At 44.4% G+C, this 21,530-nt stretch overlaps 1 protein-coding gene across 1 annotated transcript; it reads right to left on the reverse strand.

The window, feature by feature from the left end:
* Positions 1 to 259: 259 nt before the first annotated feature.
* Positions 260 to 19,514, reverse strand: LOC310877661 (uncharacterized protein; the record flags this gene model as incomplete). The annotated part of the gene is made up of 3 exons (XM_083791612.1): positions 260 to 268; positions 1,727 to 1,872; positions 17,939 to 19,514. 3 exons carry the CDS (start codon positions 19,512 to 19,514, stop codon positions 260 to 262), a joined length of 1,731 nt encoding a protein of 576 aa, XP_083647738.1.
* Between the last annotated feature and the right edge of the window lie 2,016 nt (positions 19,515 to 21,530).

Genomic DNA, 21,530 nt, shown 5'->3' on the forward strand with positions numbered 1-21,530 from the left:
AGTGACACCGGTACAAACACCTGGAGACATCAAACCGACAAAGCGTGGTAATCTCAGAGGACACGCAGGGGTAAAGCAGAGGACATGCAGGATTATTATGTTATGTCACACACCCTGTAGCCACTAGCCAGTCGTTCAGCTCAATAACAATAACAAGGCAACACAAAATGACTTTACAGAACCGGTTAGAATAAGTGAAAAGGTCACAGGAAGGTTACATCCAACTCGGCCGCATGACAAGGCAAGGTGTTTTTACCGACTACATGCTCTGCCACCGCACCACAGTGGAATAATCATTTAAAGGGACACTTCACCCTTTTTGCAAAAACATATATGTTAATGACGTTTAGAAGCTTTAGAACACTTTCCTGGGGGGCTTTATGTATGTAATATGTGGTTTTAGATATTTTAGATTGTAGCAGTGAGCCTGTTGTCTCTGATGTCATGGACACTGGGCTCACTTCCTTCCTGGACTACATGTTGTCTCAGTAAGACAGCTCTCCCCCTATCCGCAAGGAGGAGCAGTGCACCAAAGAATTATGGGAATTGTAGTCCAGGAAGGTAGTGAGACCAGTGTCCATGACATCAGAGACAACAGGCTCACTGCTACAATCTAAAATAACTAAAACCACATATTACACACATAAATACCCCCAGGAAAGTGATCTAAAGCTTCTAAACGTCATTAACATATATTTTTTTGCAAAAAGGGTGAAGTGTCCCTTTAACCACTTAAACCCCATATGGTTGAGTGGAGACCCTCAGGGCTGTATGCTAGTGGAGTGGTTCCTAAACCTTTTAGCCCGTGACCCAAACTAGTGGAAATAGCAGATCTACAAGCAGATCTACAAGCTCACAACGTGACGTGAAGCGTTGTGAGCTTGTACATCGGCTATGTTCACTACTGCTTAAAGATTTGTTTTCTAATTTATGGAATTTCTTTGATGTTTCTTTTATTTCTTCATGAAATTACTGCCATTTTCAGTGAAAGCTTTCCCCACAACACTGGGGGGGTGCTGGGGGTTTAAGAGGTTAAGTCTGTCCTGCCTTGTCTCCAAAGCCATGGTCCACGGATTGGAATCCTTGATCTGTTAATACAACTCTTTGGAATCCATGATCAGGTGGTTCCATGCTTCAGTGGAGGGAAACGCTAAACGAGACACACTCTCCCCCAGGGGAGAAAGTGTTGGCTACACTAGGAAACAGAAATGGCAAATGGTGCATTTATATAGCGCCTTTATCCAAGGCGCTTTACAGAGATTGTGCATTACATTTACCCATTCACACACTGATGCCGGAGGAAACCCTCCAATCCACCAATCTGCACATCAGGAGCAATTAGGGGTTCAGAGTCTTGCTCAAGGACACTTCTACACTAACTCTGGGGGAGCCCAGGTTCGAACTGTTCCCATCCTGTCACTCTACCCCTGAGCCACTGCCGCCCCAGATTGTGGACAACTAGTGCTAATCCAGGGTGCTAATTTTCAGATAGGGGATCCGCGGCCAAATATATATCAATTCGGATGGTTCTTGGCGTGAAAATGTTTGAGAACTACTGATTTAGAAGGCATTTGTCGAATCGACCTCAGGTCTTCATGGGAAACCGTGTGTGTACAGTATGTGTGTGCGTGTGTGTGTGTGTGTGTGTGTGTGTGTGTGTGTGTGTGTGTGTGTGTGTGTGTGTGTGCGTGTGTGTGTGTGTGTGTGTGTGTGTGTGTGTTCTCACCGTGCATTCCAGTTTGGGGTAGTAGGGAGTGTCTCCGATGATGTCATCCTCGGGCGGCGTGATACGTAGGAAGTCCAGGTGGTCGGGACGAGGGACTCTGGAGAGCGGCTCATGGAGCTCATCTCCATCCAACGTCCAGATGTCCTCTGCACACACACACACACACACACACACACACACACACACACACACACACACACACACACACACACACACACGTGTTGTCAAAAATATCCGTTTCAAAAGAGGCTATGCGTGTGAACGCATACAGAGTAGAAAAAACAACTTTCTGGCCTTCACAGCCAAACAGAAAAGTCCTATCTAATTGTATTAAACAGCATTAAACTCACCAACATTGTAGCTGTAAGGAAAGCTTTTTCTTTCGTAAAAATCCACCATAGACATGTTACGAGCTACTTCGTAAGTTCCTGTCAAGAAATTCTGTGCAGATTATTCTTTTTCTAAGTGTCAGAGTTTGGCAGCGCTCGTTTTCAATAACATACTGTCCTGCTAACTCCTGCATTATGTGCTATGTAGAAACAGGTGGTACGCAGGACCGTTGAGTGATTTCCAACAAGCGCTTACAAACTCCAGTGCTCCATGCTGCTCAATGTTTTGCCACTCAGTCTAGATGAGGGGGGGAATGGTACACGTGCATACTCTACACATACATATCCATATTTTATGTGGATACATAATCCATATTGTCTCTATTGAGCAGGAGCTCCTTTCACCCATTCCTCCTCAATTCATAAACTTCAACTCGTACAGAATACAGCCGCCAGGATTCTCACAAACACAAACCGCAGATCTCACATTACACCCGTGCTTGCTGCACTCCATTGGTTGCCCGTTAAATCCAGGATCGATTTCAAAATTCTCTTAATAACATATAAGGCATTACACGGGCTGTCACACATCTCCGAACTACTGTATGCAAAGCCAAACATGAGATCTCTTAGGTCCTCTGATAAAGGCCTTCCGACTATTCCGGCAACTAAACTCAAAACTAAGGGGGACTGTGCATTTGCAGTGGTTGCTCCCACTTTGTGGAACGCCCTGCCCTTTGAGCAAAAAAATGCAGAGTCTGTCGACGGTTTTAAGACCTTGTTAAAAACGTATTTATTTCGTAAGCACTTCATTTTATGATGTATTTTTACTTGACATATTTGCATTTCAATGTTTTGCTTTCTATTGTCTTACCTTGTTGGCCAGTGTACAGCACTTTGTAATAAAATGTACTTACTTACAGAAGTCTCCGATCTCCATGTTTTACATTTTGTGTTTTTTTTTCGCATTAATGTATGTATGCCCTACTTGATCCCACTACAGCGTCACACAAAAGTATCAAAAGTAGCACATGCATCCACAAGCTCGTAAAACACGGAGAGAAGCGACGCGTTTTGAGCGTGTATATTTGCTAGTTTTTATACTTTTGAATTTGAATCCTGAAAAGTAACAGTTCTGGACATAATAGAGCTTTTCAGTTTCCAACCCGACAGAGAGGATATACTGATTATTTGAATCCATTTCAATACTAATTTCCCACCGTATCGATACTATCAATACCATGCTCTCTTGTTTTAAAGGCCTGATCTAAAAAGAAAAAAGAAAAAGGTAAAAGTGTGACATTGCTCTTATAGTACCAGAGATAAGCTGAGGAGATTCTTTCTGCAATGAAAACGACACTCTCACAGTCTAGATCTAAAATCATATGAACCGGTCAAATTTATCTGTGGTACTGGTACTGGTATAGGTATATAAGTAAGTATTTAATATCAATATTCTTCAAGGCGTTGCATCTATCTGAACTATTAAACTATAACACTGAGACAGTTTACAGTTAGAAATGCCGGGAACATGACAACACTAACAGACACACAGTCAGAATCACCTGAACCTTAGCGTCCGTATTCTGTCGTAAACATTTAGCGGAAATTCCCGATCTACCAGCGCACAACGCGTCGCATTGTGAGCTTGTAGATTGTCTATTATCCAGTACAGTGTTACTGTTAAGAGGTAGCGGGTGACTCCAGTAACTAAGTACAAAGGGTTTAAGTGGATAATTAATGCTCTATGTCAGTGCAGGTTCTCAATGTGTGGGTTGGGAGCCCCACAATTAGAGAACCCCCCCCCCACACACACACACACACACACACACACAGTGAAGTGACAACTGAAGGACTTTTAAGAAATGTTCATGCCTCAAAAAGAAAAAAAAGACCATTACTGCATCAAAAGTAATCGACATTGGCCAAATTGTCAAATAATATAAGAAAGAGGCGTTGCGAGGCATTGTGAGCTTGTAGATCGGCTATTTTTTATCTGTGGAACCGAGTCAAACTAAATGTAATGCCTCAACTCCCAGACATGCAGATCCTGCAGTAACATCATAATGATTACAGAGATTAAGTTAGGAAGCATTATAATTGTAACAATTAAACAGGGTGGAGGTAGAATGCAGACGTCACCTATTTTGCTGCGCCCTTGAGAAGCTATTTTTAACTGCACTTACAGTAGCTAACCCTCTTCAGTCTCAGCCACACAGCCGACCATGATCCAATGAGTTATTCATGTCTGTGGTTTGAGTATTTAGCCTTAGAACAGTATTACCATATACTTAACCCATTAAAACTGGGGAAGCATCTGTGTCATTTTAGATTTTAGCTATATACTTTGAATAATATTTTTAAAAGCAAAAACCATTAACTCAAATCTGCTTCTGGGGGCTGGAACAAATTATTTTGAGAACCTTTTGATCACCACTGATATAGAAAGAAATACGTTTCTACAGAAAACGCTTTCAGAAAACAGTTTTTCAGAAAGCTTTAAAGGGACACTTCACCCTTTTTGCAAAAAAATATATGTTAATGACGTTTAGAAGCTTTAGATCACTTTCCTGGGGGTATTTATGTGTGTAATATGTGGTTTTAGTTATTTTAGATTTTAGCAGTGAGCCTGTTGTCTCTGATGTCATGGACACTGGTCTCACTACCTTCCTGGACTACAATTCCCATAATTATTTGGTGCACTGCTCCTCCTTGCGGATAGGGGGAGAGCTGTCTTACTGAGACAACATGTAGTCCAGGAAGGAAGTGAGCCCAGTGTCCATGACATCAGAGACAACAGGCTCACTGCTACAATCTAAAATAACTAAAACCACATATTACACACATAAAGACCCCCAGGAAAGTGATCTAAAGCTTCTAAACGTCATTAACACATATTCTTTTGCAAAAAGGGTGAAGTGTCCCTTTAAACCCATTAAGATTCAGTTCATATGGGTTAAGGCTGCAGTCCGTTTGCAGCAAGTCCTACCAGGCATTGGGACCCAGGTCGGGCCCCCGCTTGGGCCTTTGAGCTTCATGCTAAACCTCATTTCAACCAGTAGAGATCCTCCTGACCACAGAGCAGGGAGACCACCTGCAACTGCAGTTGTGTTACTTATAATAAAGTAATTCTACCATACACCATACAGATTGGTTAAATGTTGTTCTATTCACACACACACCCAAAACGTACGTTTGTGTCCAGTCACGAGTCACAACACTACATTAATTCAGCAAAGAAAGCAAAGTTGCCATGGTGACAGATGACACAGGAGTAGCATCACTACCCTACTTCATTTCAAATCAGATTGAGAGACACTGCCCTCTCCTGACCACCCGGCCTATTGTATTACTGTCTGCTAAAGTGATTAACACACAATAGTGTACTGTACCGCGCACACACACACACACACACACACACACACACACACACACACACACACACACACACACACACACAGTTTACAAAACAGGACTACTACCGTAATAAGGCCTAAGAGTGCATTTTCATAGGATCTCTCTTGCCCACCAATTACTCTGAGCTTCATTCCACACAGTGAGCCAGAGATGTCAAGCGTTTCACTTCATTATTCAGGAGATATATATTTTTCATGGTATAGCAATTCAGGGCTGGAGCCAGGCTAAGAGATGTCATCTTCACTTCACTACGCATCTGAGTAATAAACAGGCCTTTTTCATGTTCTACTCAGTCAGTGACACATTGCAGACATCCTGCCCCCCCCCCAACATCATTACATTTGTGCCAGAGTACTGCCACTCAGGGCTTAAAGCCCCAAAAAATCTCAAAACTGAAAATTATTTTTTGCAAATCTGCACGGATGCCATGGGGATAGCATTGTTTCACATGTATTTCATGTATGCTCACGTGTACAGTCAGCCACCCCCCCCATGCCCCCCCCCCCCCCCCCCCCACACACACACACACACACACACACACACACATGCACGCACTCACACACACATTTCCATTGCACTGCACCTCCATGCATGCATGCATTCATTCTCTTAAGAGAGGGGCATTCATGTGAGAGGAAAGAAAAAAAAGCCAGGGTGGGGAGTCAGGGAAAATGAGACCGAGGGGGAGGAGGTGGAGGTGGACATAAACGTGCAGGTCCAGGACGGAGGGTGCGGCAGTATGATGACCGGTGGGTGCGGTGACCACACGAATGTCCCCGGTTCGATTCTGCCAGGAGACCTATACGTGTTTGCATATCCTTCCAGCGTCTCTCTCCTCAGTTTACCGTTTCTACTATCCCACCTAAAATAAAGCAGCAACAAACAAACAAAAAGGTGCAGAAGGAGGAGGGGGGGCGGGGCAGGGTTTCTCAAATTCTCAGCTTGAAACGCGGTGTCCTCGCTTGGGCTTTTTCACACAGGATGTAAGACAACACCGGATCATGGCTATATGCTCATATCGGATCATCGTCTTCACCTTTTATAGTGTTGAATTAGAAATCTGGAACCTGAGATACACACTTTTCATCCCGGTTATGTAAAGGTGCTACAAATGTACGTATAATAGTCATAGCGATTAGCGTTAATTCACTCAAATGCACCCTGCGCAGCTAAGGACATACTAAACGCCCCTTTCATACTGTAGGCCCATAAAAGTCTCCCCAGAGACTCAGCCAAACACTTTCAATTCAGTCATGAGAGCCCACACACAGAAATAACAGGGGAGGGAGGGAGGGAGGGGTGGAGGAATGTCTCATTGAAAGATTTGAGCATTAGAATTCCCTTTGGGCATTCCGACAGAAGTCGTGGGCATTGGGCAGGCAGCCAGTGTTTCCTCCAGTCACTGGGGGAGCGAGGGCGTCAATGAAAGATGAATAACTTTTCATTATGATAATGCTACGCAGGAAATGCTGACTGCTGCTCTGGGAAAGGCTCCAAGTGCAGAGTTGTTAGCACCGTCTGAGGAAATCTACTGACCAGAGGCAGCAGATTCTGTTTTTGTCCCACAACCAGTTTCAGTGGTTTATAAAAGACATATAGTACTGGGGAATGATCAGAAAAGCCAGTTCCAAACCTGCTGGAACCATTAACTGCGTTCAAGGTGGTGTATCTATTTCGGTCATAATAGGAAAAGGCTTTCCAGCTTTTTCCTAAATATCAAAATGTTAGTCTTTTAACTGTTTTAAGACTTCGTCGGATGTTCAATTTGAAAGCAAATTCTGATTTAGTCTTATGAACAGACCATTTAGTTTTAGTCCTATTTAGTCATCTGAAATTGTTTAGTCTTAGACGGCTAAATGTCAAAATCTTAAGTATTTCAGTCTTAATCTTTGTCAACTAAATTTACACTGCTTTACTGTTGTACCCCACCACCAGTGTATTGTATTGTACTTATAAATAATGTAAACTAGATAAAGTGCCCCTTGGGGCACAGGTGTCCACCAGGGCAGGTCAGATTTGAGGCATTTTGTTCCAAAAATGTGTTTTGCAAAAATCCACCTGTTGGTGGCGCTATAACAGGCCAATGTGAAAAGGGTGGGATATATTCCTCAGCCTACAGAATATGGAGGAGTAATATAAAGAAATGTGTTTTACAAAAGTCAGCCTCCTGGTGGCGCTATAACAGGCCGTTCTGGAAAATTTGGGGGAGAGGTTCATCGTTGGCATTCAGGGAGTGTGTGTGCAAAATTTGGCATCGACCAGGTGACCAGGTTAACGGTGCCGGAGATTAGCTGGTGACAGACGGACAGACGGACGGATGGACGGACAGACAGACAGACAGGTGGGCGGGCGCGCGCACACACACACACACACACACACACAGCAAAACATACTCTCTCCCTATGCCTTCGGCCTGGTGGAGACAATGATTAACAACCTTCTGTTTGCACGTGTTCTCTTGACAGTCAGCCCCAGGGGTTGTTAAATATGCATAAGGAGGGACACGCTGCCACCATCTGGACAGGCAAGGGAACAACAGATAACTAGCTCACTTTTAGTTTGTAAATTCCACTGTTTCATTGTAGTACGAATAACACTGCAAGTAGCTGGTAGTACGTTTGAACGTTAGAGCCTCACAGGGCTCCAGACAGAGAGGAATGGTGCATGTTTAATGACTCTAAACAGGTACGGACAGAGCAGAGGCTCTTAGTTACATTAGGTAATGAGTTTTTTTTCTGTTTAGTTTGCGCTCTGAGACCACTTGGCACACACACACGCGCACGCGCACGCACACACACACACACACACACACACACACACACACACACACACACACACACACACACACACACACACACACACACACACACACACACACACACACACACACACACACACACACACACACACACACACACACACACACACACACACACACACACACACACACACACACACAGGGTAAATCTGCACTCGCTGCCATTTAATCTCTCACCGGCGCTTAGTTTAATATGCTCTGCTGAATGAATCGACCCAGCCCCGACCCGAGACAAGACCGGTTCTGCCAAACTTCGTCTAGAATAGAGAAATGACTGCAACACAGTTATAACAGAGTGAGGAAATAGCCATGCAGCACGTGAATGTCCTTTTCACGCTTCAACCAGATAGGACGTACAGGTCTTCCTCAGCATTGTGAAGACAACAAGAAGTGAGGTATAAAATAGTGTGTGATTACAATCATGTACAATTGAATGCATGTGCCAACTGTCATCACCTTGAAAGCTATCAACGAAGACTCATATTAATACAAGGGTACCAGGAGAAGAAGTAGATGCACACACGCACTAGGCCGCTGCTCTGCAAACATGACATCTGAAACACACAGGCATGTTCCCTCATATGACCTTCTCTCTCTTTGTGTGTGCGTACGTACAGTACGTGTGTGTGTGTGTGTGTGTGTGTGTGTGTGTGTGTGTGTGTGTGTGTGTGTGTGTGTGTGTGTGTGTGTGTGTGTGTGTGTGTGTGTGCATGCGTGCGTGTACACGACAGATCTGCACATGCTGAGTGACAGTGTAATAATGAGCCTGAGAAAATCGGAGTGTGTGAGGTGACCACCTGTCAGGGAGAGAGAGAGAGAAAGAGAGACCTTCTGATCTGGGGGTTGGTCGATACTAGCAGTGATTTTCAACCAGTGGTCCCTGAGGGGTTCCAGGTGGTCCCCAGATAAATGGAGAGTTTCTAACCAAATGGACAATTAAAGATCTTTAACTCTTGAGTGTAAAATGTCCATGGAGATATTTCATTTCATTTCATTGGATTTAATACAAAAAATAACACAAAGTAAATAAATAAGCTTAATATTTAATTAAATAATGTATTGGTGTTGTTTACCAAATAATATTTGCCTACAAAGTGTTAAAAGTCCATAAACACTCCTTCACCAGCCCTTCACCAATCACAGTCATTGGACTCATGTTGGGAATGGGATGTTAATCTCAACAAAACACATTGGCGTTTTAAACAAAGTCTAATATAACCACATTGAACCGAGAGTACGAACTAATGCCATCCGGTATGAGATATAGAACTCCACGGTGTGAGTATAATTTAAACACTCATTTGTTCCCCTGTCAATTAAAATGCTCAATCAGAGATTGCCGAATGGCAGCAAACGTAACTGACTAGATGCACTTTATTGACTAGTTGCACTTTATCAAGGGAATGTGTGCAATATCTCAGTTTTTTATGTTGGTGTGTTTCATGGTGTTTTTCTTTTCCTTCTGTGAATGTGTATATGTTATTTGTATGCAGCTGTGATTCTGTCTCCAAGACAAATGTCTCCTTAGGGAGACGTATAAAAACAACCTTGAACCACAACATGACAAATGACAACTGAACATTACATTTCAAATATGACACCGATAAGCACATTTCATTGCCAATTAATTGAGACATAATTTTGCAGCCTTATTGCATATAGTGGATTGCTCTTCTCTTCTATTTTACTTGTATTCCTATTGCTCTAATGTTTCACTGTATTTAATTTGCATATGTCTCTCTCTCTCCCCCCATCTATTTCTAACGCCTATCTAACCATCTTCTGAGAGACAGCGAGATCCTTGCTTTACTGTCTATGAGGAGCACATATGCTTGGTGACATATCACTTTAAATCAGCTGCTTGTGACAAAATCCAAATTAGGCTTCAGTGTAGCTGATTACTGTGATGTGTGTAAGTAGGTGTGTATGTGTGCATATATATGTATGAATGTATTTGTGTGTGTGTGTGTGTGTGTGTGTGTGTGTGTGTGTGTGTGTGTGTGTGTGTGTGTGTGTGTGTGTGTGTGTGTGTGTGTGTGTGTGTGTGTGTGTGTGTGTGCGCGTGTGTGTGTGTCAGCATGGGCAGACTTGAGCCGACAGGCGCGGCCAAAGGAAGCTGACGCCCAAAGTCTTTCCAGCTTTTTAGAGAAAAAAAGAAGCTCCACCCCTGCGGCTAACTGCCGCGACGGACAGATTCCTGGAAACGCTCTCCTCCGCGGCTAACTGCCGCGAGGGTGGAGCTTCTTTTCCATCCACCAGCTGTCTAAAAACTCGGAAATGACGTAAAACACAGCTTCTTCTGTCTGCGCATGGAATCTAAAGTGTGCTTAGGCCCAGAGTGTGTGTGTGTGTGCGTGCGTACCTTTATGTATGTACGTATATAAGGACTACACGTATGTATGCACTGTACAGGTAGACAGATGTTCATCAGTCTACATCACATGTGCACCTAAATAAGCAAATGGACTTTCGGATATTTGAACAGGATACATGCAAAAAGAAGGGGATTTTTTTTATAAATAATAATAATAATACAAACTGAACTGAACTGAACTGAACTGCCATGATGTTATTATATTACTGGGGCTCATAATAGACACCAAAGCCAGACGACTGCTTATCATGAGCATCAATAAATGCGCGTATAAATAAAGAGGGCTGACACCGATTATGAAACACGACTCTCCCCCCTCCAATACTTAGATAGATCAAAGAATGCTGTGCCCAGTGAGACCAAATCCAATGCCCTAGTTCCCTCTCTAAATACAAATCTATAAAACCTCCACATTCACAAACGTAAAACGGTGCGGCGTGGTGATTGCAGCTGACTGACTCCCCCCACCTCTCATCTATCATGTTCCAAACAGGAGACAGGATTATAGACTTTCATATAAGGCATGGAAATGCTGAATGTATAAGTCTACATCCCCTAGCTTCTTGCCAGAAGATGAAGCAGCATTCTCACAGTGTTTCCTAAAACACTGAAGGATCACCACTGCCAGTTGAACATGCATTAGGCAAATACAAACGACTGGCATCTCCCTTAGAGATAGGGTGAGAAGGTCAGTCACACGAGAGAGACTCAGAGTAGGGTCGCTGCTGCTTCTTCACCTGGAAAGGAGCCATCTTAGGTGGTTCGGGCATCTGGTTAAGATGCCTCTCGGGCGTCTCCCTAGGGAGGTCCTCGAAGCACGTCCCACTGGGAGGAGACCCGGGGGCAGACCAAGGCGCAGTTGGAGGAAACACATCACTGGCCTTGGAACGTCTCGGAATCGGAATGTTGCTCTGGAGAGGGATGTCTGGAGCTCTCTGGTGGAGCTGTTGACCGACTACGCCGGTAAGCGGTTGAAGATTGATGGATGGACACAAGCTCATAGCGCATCACTACATGGAGATGGGGGGGGGATCTTCAAATATGGATTTTTTTAAGGTGAACATTTTTAACTCAAAGTTTTGCTTCCGAGGTCCCTGGAACAAAATATTCTGAGTTTGGTGGTGTACATATACATACAAATACATATAATTTTGGGGGTCCTTGACATGATTGAGCACCATTGATATAGAAACATACGTTTTTCAGAAAACTGAGAATTCGCCTCAGGTCTTAATGGATTAACTGACTGATCCATCCACATTCCACAGCCATATTTGTTACACAGTTTAACTAAATACACAAACAGTCCTGCGGCAGGCAGAGAAGAGCTACATGTTAAATGTTAAATGGTGCATTTATATAGTGCCGTTACATAGATTGTGCATTACATTCACACATTCACTGATGGCAGCGGAAACCATGCAAGGCACCAACCAGCACATCAGGAGCAATTAGGGGTTCAGTGTCTTGCTCAAGGTGTCATGGTTTGATTCTTCCCCTGTCTGCATTTCCATGTCAGCCACTCCCACTCTCCATTCCGACTCAGTCCTTGTCACACACCTGTTCCCACTCAATCTCCAGCCCAACAGTGCCATGCCCCTTCCACAGTACACTTGTGAACACTTCAGCAATTATCCTGCTCCCTATAAGACTGGACTCTATAAGACTGGACTCTCCCACTGTCAGGTACAACACAGGGGACAAGGAAGTATGTTCTGAGTTCCTGGTTCTCTGTTTTTGCAATTCTGAAAGGCTGCATTGAACTTTACTGCTTCGAAAGGTTTGCATGTTTGAACTTTCGGTTTACTGCTTTGTGCTATGAAGAACCTTTGCATTTTTGGCATTTTCTGCATGCTGCTACTACTCATTTGTTTTGTTTGTAGCTTGACAGCATTCTGCATTAATAAATCATGTAATTTGAACATTCCTGCTCTTGTCCTGCATTTGGGTCCTACCCTTTGACTCACCGTGACACAAGGACACTTCGACACTACCTCTGGGGGAGCCCGGGTTCGAACTGGCAACTTTGCGGTTACCATCGGGCCACTCTACCCCTGAGCCGCCCCGTCATATAGGGGAGATCAACTGATTGGCTTCAAACGTGTATATGTTTGTTTCCAAGTTAAACTGATATCAGGAACATTGTTCTTAACCAGGTACCTTCAGGAGTACTACTAAGGTGGCAAATTGTAATTGGACTGCATTGATATAGCGCTTTTCCCCCTTCAACCACGCAAATGTGGTTTACAATGTACTGAACTGTGAACAATGCCTGGTGGAACAACGTGAATAATGCTGTAGACATTCTCACACACTGACGGCAGAGGCATGCAGGCCTACCTGCTCATCGGGAGAGCAGATGCTGTAGGAATTCTGTGGCTTGCTTAAGGCCATTCTTTCAACATGCAACTCTATCCAATATCTATCACCAAGGCACCAATGCACAGTAACTCGTTAAGAACAGCAAGTCTTTGCGAGAGAGACCTTGAGTTGTTTTCTTGGTTGTCTTACTGTATGCAGCTCAAACATAAAACCAAGCAAGCAAATTAATTATTTGCCTGGATTTAGGTTTGAACTGTACATGGAAAAGTACAGAGATTGTGCATTACATTCACACACATTCATACACTGAGGAAACCCTGCAAGGAACCAACCTGCACATTGGGAGCAATTAGGGGTTCAGAGTCTTGCTCAAGGACACTTCGACACGAAGTCTGCAGGGAGTCCGGGATCAAACTGGGAACCCATCAGGCTCCTCTACCGGCCACTCTACCCCTGAGCTACTGCCGCCCCTATAGCACACATAGGGTGAGAGAGAGAGAGGGATCTTGGCAGAGTGAACTTCATTACGTGAAAATAACTGGCCCCTTGTCCTCTGTGAGAGGAGAGCAATGCTGCTGGCACTGCACTGTCTGCAGGGTGACAGTTAACAGCCACTGAGGCAAGGAGAGGGACAGATGACAACTGACTCTTGTAGCTGCACTGATCGGTTTCATATGACCTTGCCAGGCTTTATTAGTTAATGTGATTAAGGTATTGCTCGCCATAATGCAAACAACACAATCCGCGTGCGTGCTTGCTTGCGTGTGTGTTATGGGAGTGAACATCATGTCGGGGGTGAAGTGGCTCAGAAGGTACTGTGGTCGCATGGGAAGCAGAAGGTTAGCGGTTCAATCTTCCTTGGCAAGACAACCTGCTCCTCCCTGTGAGCAGGTTGGTGCCTTGCATGGTTGCCTCCGCCACAACAAACGCCTAGAAAACTCACGTTGAAAATGATCAGTGAGATTGTAACATGAACGCTTCTATCTGCTTAATCAAGCCTATTAATATTATAAGCCTCAAACCGAGTTCACGGAATAAAGAGACCATCATTAACAGGATGTTAGCAAACCATAAAGGGAGTAGATGTGTCTCAATTATTACATAACTGCCTGATCGCAATTATGAATATATTATTTGGGCTAATCACAATTATTATGTGTACTTGTTTCCTTTCATCTGTTCATAAAAACAGCTGGATTAAACTAACAGATGTAATATTTATATATATATATATATATCATTATTTACACATGCTCTTTTAACTATTGTCAACTTGGTGACAATAGGGCAAAATAAAGAAACAATAGCAGATCTAAAAGCTCACAATGTCTTGCTTTTTAATTTTTCTACACGATTTTGTAAGTATAAGATCATTTAAGTAGCCTGTTTTAGCCATAGTACATTATTTATTTTGGTCATTGTATAATTCTTTGTATAATTCAGTAATAAAAGGCAAACAAATTTATAATGAAATCATTATTCACAATTGTCAACTAAAATGTTATCATGACAGCCTTAGGGACATGCTGCTGTCCCACTTATCCAACATAGTTTTGAACCCTGCCGATGTTGTTCTATTATCTGATGTGTGCGTCAGTGCCAAACATCTTGATAACCTAAAGAGGATTATTTCCCCAACGTTTTAGCCCGTGACTCAAAAGATAAATTTGATGTCTCCCGGGACCCAAACTAGTGAAAATCTACAGATCTACAAGCTCACAACGCGTTCCTTCGCGCCACATTGTGAGCTTGTAGATCGGCTATTTTCACTACTTAATTATTTTTTAATTGGAATATCTTAGATTTGTTTCTTTGTTTTAACATATTTAACAAAATTATACATTTTAAATGTAGGAAAATAAATGGTATTGGTATTTTTACTCAAGTCGTGACCCATAGAAATTGGTCCGTGACCCACAAATGGGTCCCGGACCACTGTTTGGGAAACAGTGCTGTACAGCATGTAATTTGTATGTACACGTACTGTATATAGCACGGCACGGCCTTCAGAGTAACAGTATCCCCTTGAGATACATACAGAGTTATTTACAGAGTGACTTATCGATTAAACATGAGACACAACAGACGCCACACAGTAGCGTCTATAAGTAGCCTCGGTACCCAGTCTAAGCAGGGCCTCGAAGATCTGGCGATAGGTCTACAATATAACCCATTCCAAATTGAACTAGAAAAAGTGCCCTTCTGGGCACAGGTCTCCACCAGGTTATCCACAGATCCGTGCAGTTAGAGGTAAAAACACTTTTGGGCCAGTTATAGCGCCACCTTGAGGCTGAGTTGAAATTGTTCATGTGGCATTTCGTCCTCGGCCTAGTGGGAATGTGCGTGCACAATTTCAGGGAAATCACGCGATGTGTTCATGATTTGCAGCATTTTGTTTGAAACTGAGCACTCCTGTGAACTTTGGAAGCCAATCTTAACCAATCAGGATGGAGTCTGAGAAATCTGAAAGACCCGTTTCGTTGAATGGCTCTAGAGAGACTGTGTACTAATTTGCGTGATGTTTGGACAAAATCTGTAGGTGTACTGTGAAAAAACTTGTTTTGCACAAAGCGGCCTCCTGGTGGCGCTATAACAGGCCGTTCTGGAAAGTTTGGGGCAGAGGTTCATGGTTGGCATCCAGGGAGTGTGTGTGCAAAATTTGGCATCGACCGGGTTAACGGTGGCTGAGATTAGCTGGTCACGGACGGACGGACGGACGGACGGACGGACGGACACACGGACACACGGACGGACGGACGGAGTGCAAAACATACTCTCCCCATGCCTTCGGCTGGTGGAGACAACTATTGACCTTTGAGAAACAAGGGATTTTCTAAACAGAATGGAGGCTTTTACAGTACCTGCAACAGACTACTATCTGCTTGCTTGGTTGTGTGTGAGGAGGACGACATGGTATGCGTACTGGGCATGGGGGAAACTAGGTGGGCGCTGCTTGCATAGGCATGCATGTCTGCAGACACAGGCTCATTAAATCAACTCCACATGAGCAACACTGGACTCTCTATTCCTCCTCCAGTCAGCAGCATAGCTGGCTCCATACATCACTGTGTTAGTTCTCCCTGCAGCTATCGTAGCACCGAGATGAACACTGGCCAGCATGTGGGTCAAGCTAGACATTGTACATTGTTGCTGCTGTATCTCCATCACCGTTAAACTGTACAGGAAATGTACCTGTGTATTCCAATGGAGCCATGTTGTTATTATTTATAATAAATACATTATTAGGGCTTATTGTTTTCGTACAGATTCCATTTTTCGCAGTTTGGGCAGTTCTGTGCTGTCGTTTTCCACGACATTTGGCAATGGTAGAGGGTTGTGGGAATCGCTCAAGAACTAAACTCAGTCATTCGTCAAAGGACCTAAGACATTTAGATCTCCCAATGAATATATTATATGATCTGCTCTATCCACCAAAAAGTGAGGTAAAATATTTTCGTAGCCTGGTTAACCACTCCCCCTTGAAATCGTATTTCCATTCATTTGTGTGGAGTCTCGACCTTGCTAATGCATGGTTGGCTACGGGAGTACAGCGTTGACAGACAACCCCTTCAGCCAATCAGTGAAACAAAAAAGTGACATCATCTCCAATCTCCAACCAGCTAACCAGAGAGGGGCATTTATAGCTGCTTGCGTGTGTCGCAAATACATATAATAGTGTATCGCTTGAACATCCCTACAACTATCCTTACATGTACATAAACATATCTGCTGTGAATTCTTCATCGCAGAGTGAGTTATACAAAGGAAATCACAAACCAAATTACAGTGGTTAACCCTAATGCAATAACAGTGAGACTAATGGGGAGAACTGGGCATATGATAACATGTATTATGAGGTTCGGATTTGCAGTCGCATATACATTTTAAGTCATGGTACTGTAACCCCCCCCCCCCCCCCCCCCCCCCCTTGGCTCTCAGGGGCCCTTCTGGGAAATTGGACCGCGCAGCACTAGGTTTGACGCCCTGAAAAGGGCTCCTGGGGCCCTTCATTGGCCATTGATTTAGTTAAATTTAGGTCAAAAACATGATAAAAACACGGAAAAACACAAAATGTTGCGCTATGGGGGCCCTGCAAAAATGACCGGCCCAGGGGCCCTCATGGGGGTTAATCCGTCCCTGCCCCCCGACCATACACAGCAGAGAGTGTGACCTTTGTCATGTCAAAAGAGAAGACAGACATTATTATTCAGTAACCCGAGGCTAGTGACAGATCTACGACATTCAGCAGCTGCTCCTGTTTTTAAATCCACTTCTGCTGTCATGTTGTAACTATGCGTGAGATAAATCTTATGTCTGAATCAACAAACTGGGCCCTGATGCCACGTAAGTTCTGAACTCATCATGGATATGCTAATCCATTTTTTCTGTAACCCTTGTGCCCGGGCCATTGTCGGTTTCCTGTGAACTGGGTGGGATGTTTTCCTTTTTTTTCCTTTTTAGATTTTGAGGGGCAGCAAGATCCCTGAGACGGTAAATTGGCAATGCTTCAGTTAACATTGTGTTCATGAGAACCATAGCGGATTGAACTTTGTGTCAACTTTAAGCCTTTGATCCATCCGGTGAACTTGGTCTGCCCTGTGGCACTGATGGAGTTAAACTGGGACATCAGATGGTAAGGGGCATAGAAACTGCTCACTGTTCCCTCCTTCTCCCACCCGGGTAGTTTTAATTTGGGCTGACACGTGGAAAAGCCAACACAACACAAGCACACCGCAGTCAAAACCTAAGCAGGAGAACAAAGCCATTTTAAATTGGACACATCAGCAAAGGCATTCCTAACGGTCCCCCTGCTCTAACTTAATAAACAATACATATCTCTCTCGTGTCTCCTGGCATCAACAATACCAGATCAAGCACTTCCCACAGCTAAGGAGATAAAACACTACTGTAATGTGTGTGAGAGAGAGAGAGAGAGAGAGACAGACACTCACCTGTTGCTGTGGAGTAGCTGGATGAATTGGGCTTGCCGTTGGTTGGCTGTTTGCTGAGGTTCAGGTCCAGCCGCGTGATGGTGCGCTTGTTGCCGTTCTTGTCGATGACCTCAGTGGTCACCTTGGGCTCCAGCCTGTTACTGGAGCCGTCCCTCTCCTGGGCCACGTCTTCATCTGATAGCAGCAGGATGCGGTGGTTGAGCTGTGGGCTCGTCTGTTTAGAGGTCAAGGCGGGGGACAGCACTGGGGACATGCTCTGGAGACTGTTGGTGACGGGGAATGAGGTGTTGAAGACCCCAGCGAGGAAGGGTGATGTGGGGCTCTTTGGGTAGGGTTTGACCGCGGACAAAGATGTTTCGATGGTGTGAGAGAGGGGCAAGCGTAGCCCCTCTGGGAGTTTGGCCCCTGCCCTTTCTCCGCTGTCCCCCGGTCCGCAACCTCTGCTAGATCCCCTCCGCTCTCCGTAGCGTTGCTGCTGGCTGTTGCTTGTCCCTGGCACATCCACCCCAGCCTTAAATGGGCTCATGTGGCTAACACGCTGCACTACCACGTCCACGTCTTGAACCTTGGCTACCACCCTGACTTCAGTTTCCATGTCCATCTCCTCGTACAGCTCGCTCGGCGGTGAACCGAACCTCCTGAGAGGACGCAGGTTGCTCCCACTTTCCCGCCGGGTTAGACCCGCCATTAAGGAGGAAGACCCAAATCCCAGACACAGCTCACTGTCAAACTCTGAAATGTCGTTGCAGAGATCCAGGTCTGGGTCAAAGCCCCGGTTGTCCTCCTCCATGAAGTCCCAGCCCTCGCGGGCATTGTTGAAGTCTTCCTCCATGGGTAGGACGAGGTTGCTGGCCACACTGGCGAAGGAGTCGGTTCCCGAGGTGTCAGAGGCACCAACAGGATTGACGGTTTGTGGCTTCTCCTCCGATGCAGGGACGGAATGGCCAGGACTGGACAGAGTGGCTGGAACAGTGGGCTCAGTGAAGGACGATCGACTCTCAACATTCTTCTTCATCTTGCTGTGTAGGAGTTCTTCGGCACTATCCAGCTTCTTGCTTGCCAGCTTCTTAAGCTTTCTGCTCTTTGACGTGGGTTTCTTGTTTTCTGGTTTCTTATTTTCTGGAGACGGGTCCAGGACATGTTCATAGTTACTGCTGCTGAGAACCTGACCTGCAGGGTATGATTCTTGACCCTCCACATAATCCTCAAGCTTCCCATCCTGGTTACCCATCCTGACTCTGTTGGTACAGTCTCCGCACAGCGATAGGAGATGAGCCAGCAACTGGTGATTCTCAGCCGCCAGCCAGCGAAGCTCAGCAACAGCCTCCTTTGTTGCCCGGCAGGAGTTGAGGAGTTCGCCCGCGGAGCCGGAAGACTGGCTTCTTTGTCCGGACGCTGCGAGATCCTCCTTCTCCTGGTCATGGCTGTTATCAGGCCTTTCCCAAAGAGGGGTGCGGCTCCTGTATGTAAAACCCGGGGCCCGCCCCTTGGGCACATACAGCTTGATGTTGCTGGTCTCATGGATGGGTGCGTAAAGACGCATCACTGTGTGCTTGCCCTCCATGATGGGGGCCATGTTAATCACTCATGCACTCAAATTAAGTGGCCTCCTCGCGCACTCTAATCAAGTGGTCAGTCACCAGATGGTATGGCTGGGTTTGGACTGCCCTGCAGGACTCTGGTGAGCTCTTCATCTCCTGGCCTGCACAGCTCCTGTCAGACAGAAAAGGCCCTTCTTGAGACAAGCAATCGTGGGGGAAAATACTAATGTTTTACTTACAGTAGTAAGTAAAAGTATCAATACTGCAATGTAGTACTAGACACACTGACAAGTTTAAATAGGGCTGAAGTGGTTAATGCATGTTTTGTAATAATAATATAAATATACAAAGTAGCTAGCAACTTCAAATAATTAAAAATAAGAGTAAAAGTACATTGTCTCTGAGATGTAGTGGAGTAGAAGGAAAAGTATAGAAAATTGGAAATACTCAAGCAACGTAAAACTAACTCAAGATTGTACTTGGGTAAATGCACTTAGTCACTTTACATCACTGGAGACAAGTAAACATGCAGCTACAGTATAAGTCTGATAGTAAACAGGATCCGATTCCGACTAATACACACAATGCCATTAATTCCTATCTTGCATGCTATGTGTTGGCTATTCATTCAGCTAATAGGCAGCAGGCTGGTTCACATTACTTACTATCTGCAGATATTCATTTGGGGAATCGGGGGATATTATGGATAATGTTTGGTGGTTCCTAACTAACTCCATTCCTTGGGGATTATTGCCATTTTTCTATTGTACCAGATCTAACTAGTCCCTGATTAGACAACGAAATGGTAAAGGGTGCATTTATATAGCGCATTTATCCAAAGTGCGTTACATAGAATGTGCATTACATTTACCCATTCACACACGTCGGAGGGAACCATGCAAGGCACCAATTTGCACATCGGGAGCAATTAGGGGTTCAGCATATTGCTCAAGGACACTTTGACACTAACTCTGGGGGAGCCCGGCATCGAACTGGGAACCTCACGGTTCTCCCATACAGCCAGTCTAACTCTGGGGGAGTCCGGCATCGAACTGGGAACCTCACATATTCCCATCCAGCCGTTCTACCGGCCACTGCCGCCCTAGACATTAATGTGAATGCAATCCACATCCTGGTATAATAGGATGGAAAACGTATACAGTACTTGTTGTCCTTGAGGACCACTGATTTAGATAATCATACTGACACAGAGTTATTTTTGGAAAATGGTGGGCAGAAGAGGATAGTGGATACTGTATAACAGCGTGAGCAAAATAACAGAGGCCTCACTCTCCTTACTCGGATACAGGACAGGTTGGCACCAGGGACATCTGGGCACCTCAAATGTGGGGAAAAATATATATAATAAGATAACTACAATATTAGAAAATTGGTTTTAAGTAATGTAAAGTATACATGATGTACAACATGCATCGTACATCCTTATCAGACATAATTGTATCATTTGTTTACTGGATGTACAGGTTTTGTAGCAATATAATAAGTAATTGTAGAAATATTAGACCTAATTGTCGAATGTTTAAGCATGTTCTAATCGTGTTGTATACTTTACTTAAGACCATTTCTTTTTCTTTTACATTTTGATCAAAATAGCCAATTTTACATCACGGTGCCCAGATGTCCCTATAGTGCCCAGTGCCCACCTATCCTGTTATCTCTCACCCGGGATTCAATCATGTACTACTGTATGTCCTGACATACAAATACTGCAAATTAGACCAGGCATCAATGCATGTTTAACAGTAGCCTATAGTTTTCTAACCACATTATACCATTATAGAGATACAAAGTCATTAACATGGAATTCATCAAAGTCATTCTAAAATGCATTTCGTCAACATAAAAAACAAGCTGCGGCATAAAGCGGCATCACTCACAGTCAGAGTATGCATACAGTGACGACACACGCAGTTACAGTGATGCTACGACCGCACTAAATCACAGGACCAGAAAACACTGGACCCTTTTGCTTGTGTCTCAAACGTCAGCATTCCACACACCTGTGAAGTGTTTCCAATCATAACATAACA

Source organism: Protomyctophum parallelum (assembly GCF_964188405.1).
Source record: "Protomyctophum parallelum genome assembly, chromosome: 20".
Classification (NCBI taxonomy): domain Eukaryota; kingdom Metazoa; phylum Chordata; class Actinopteri; order Myctophiformes; family Myctophidae; genus Protomyctophum; species Protomyctophum parallelum.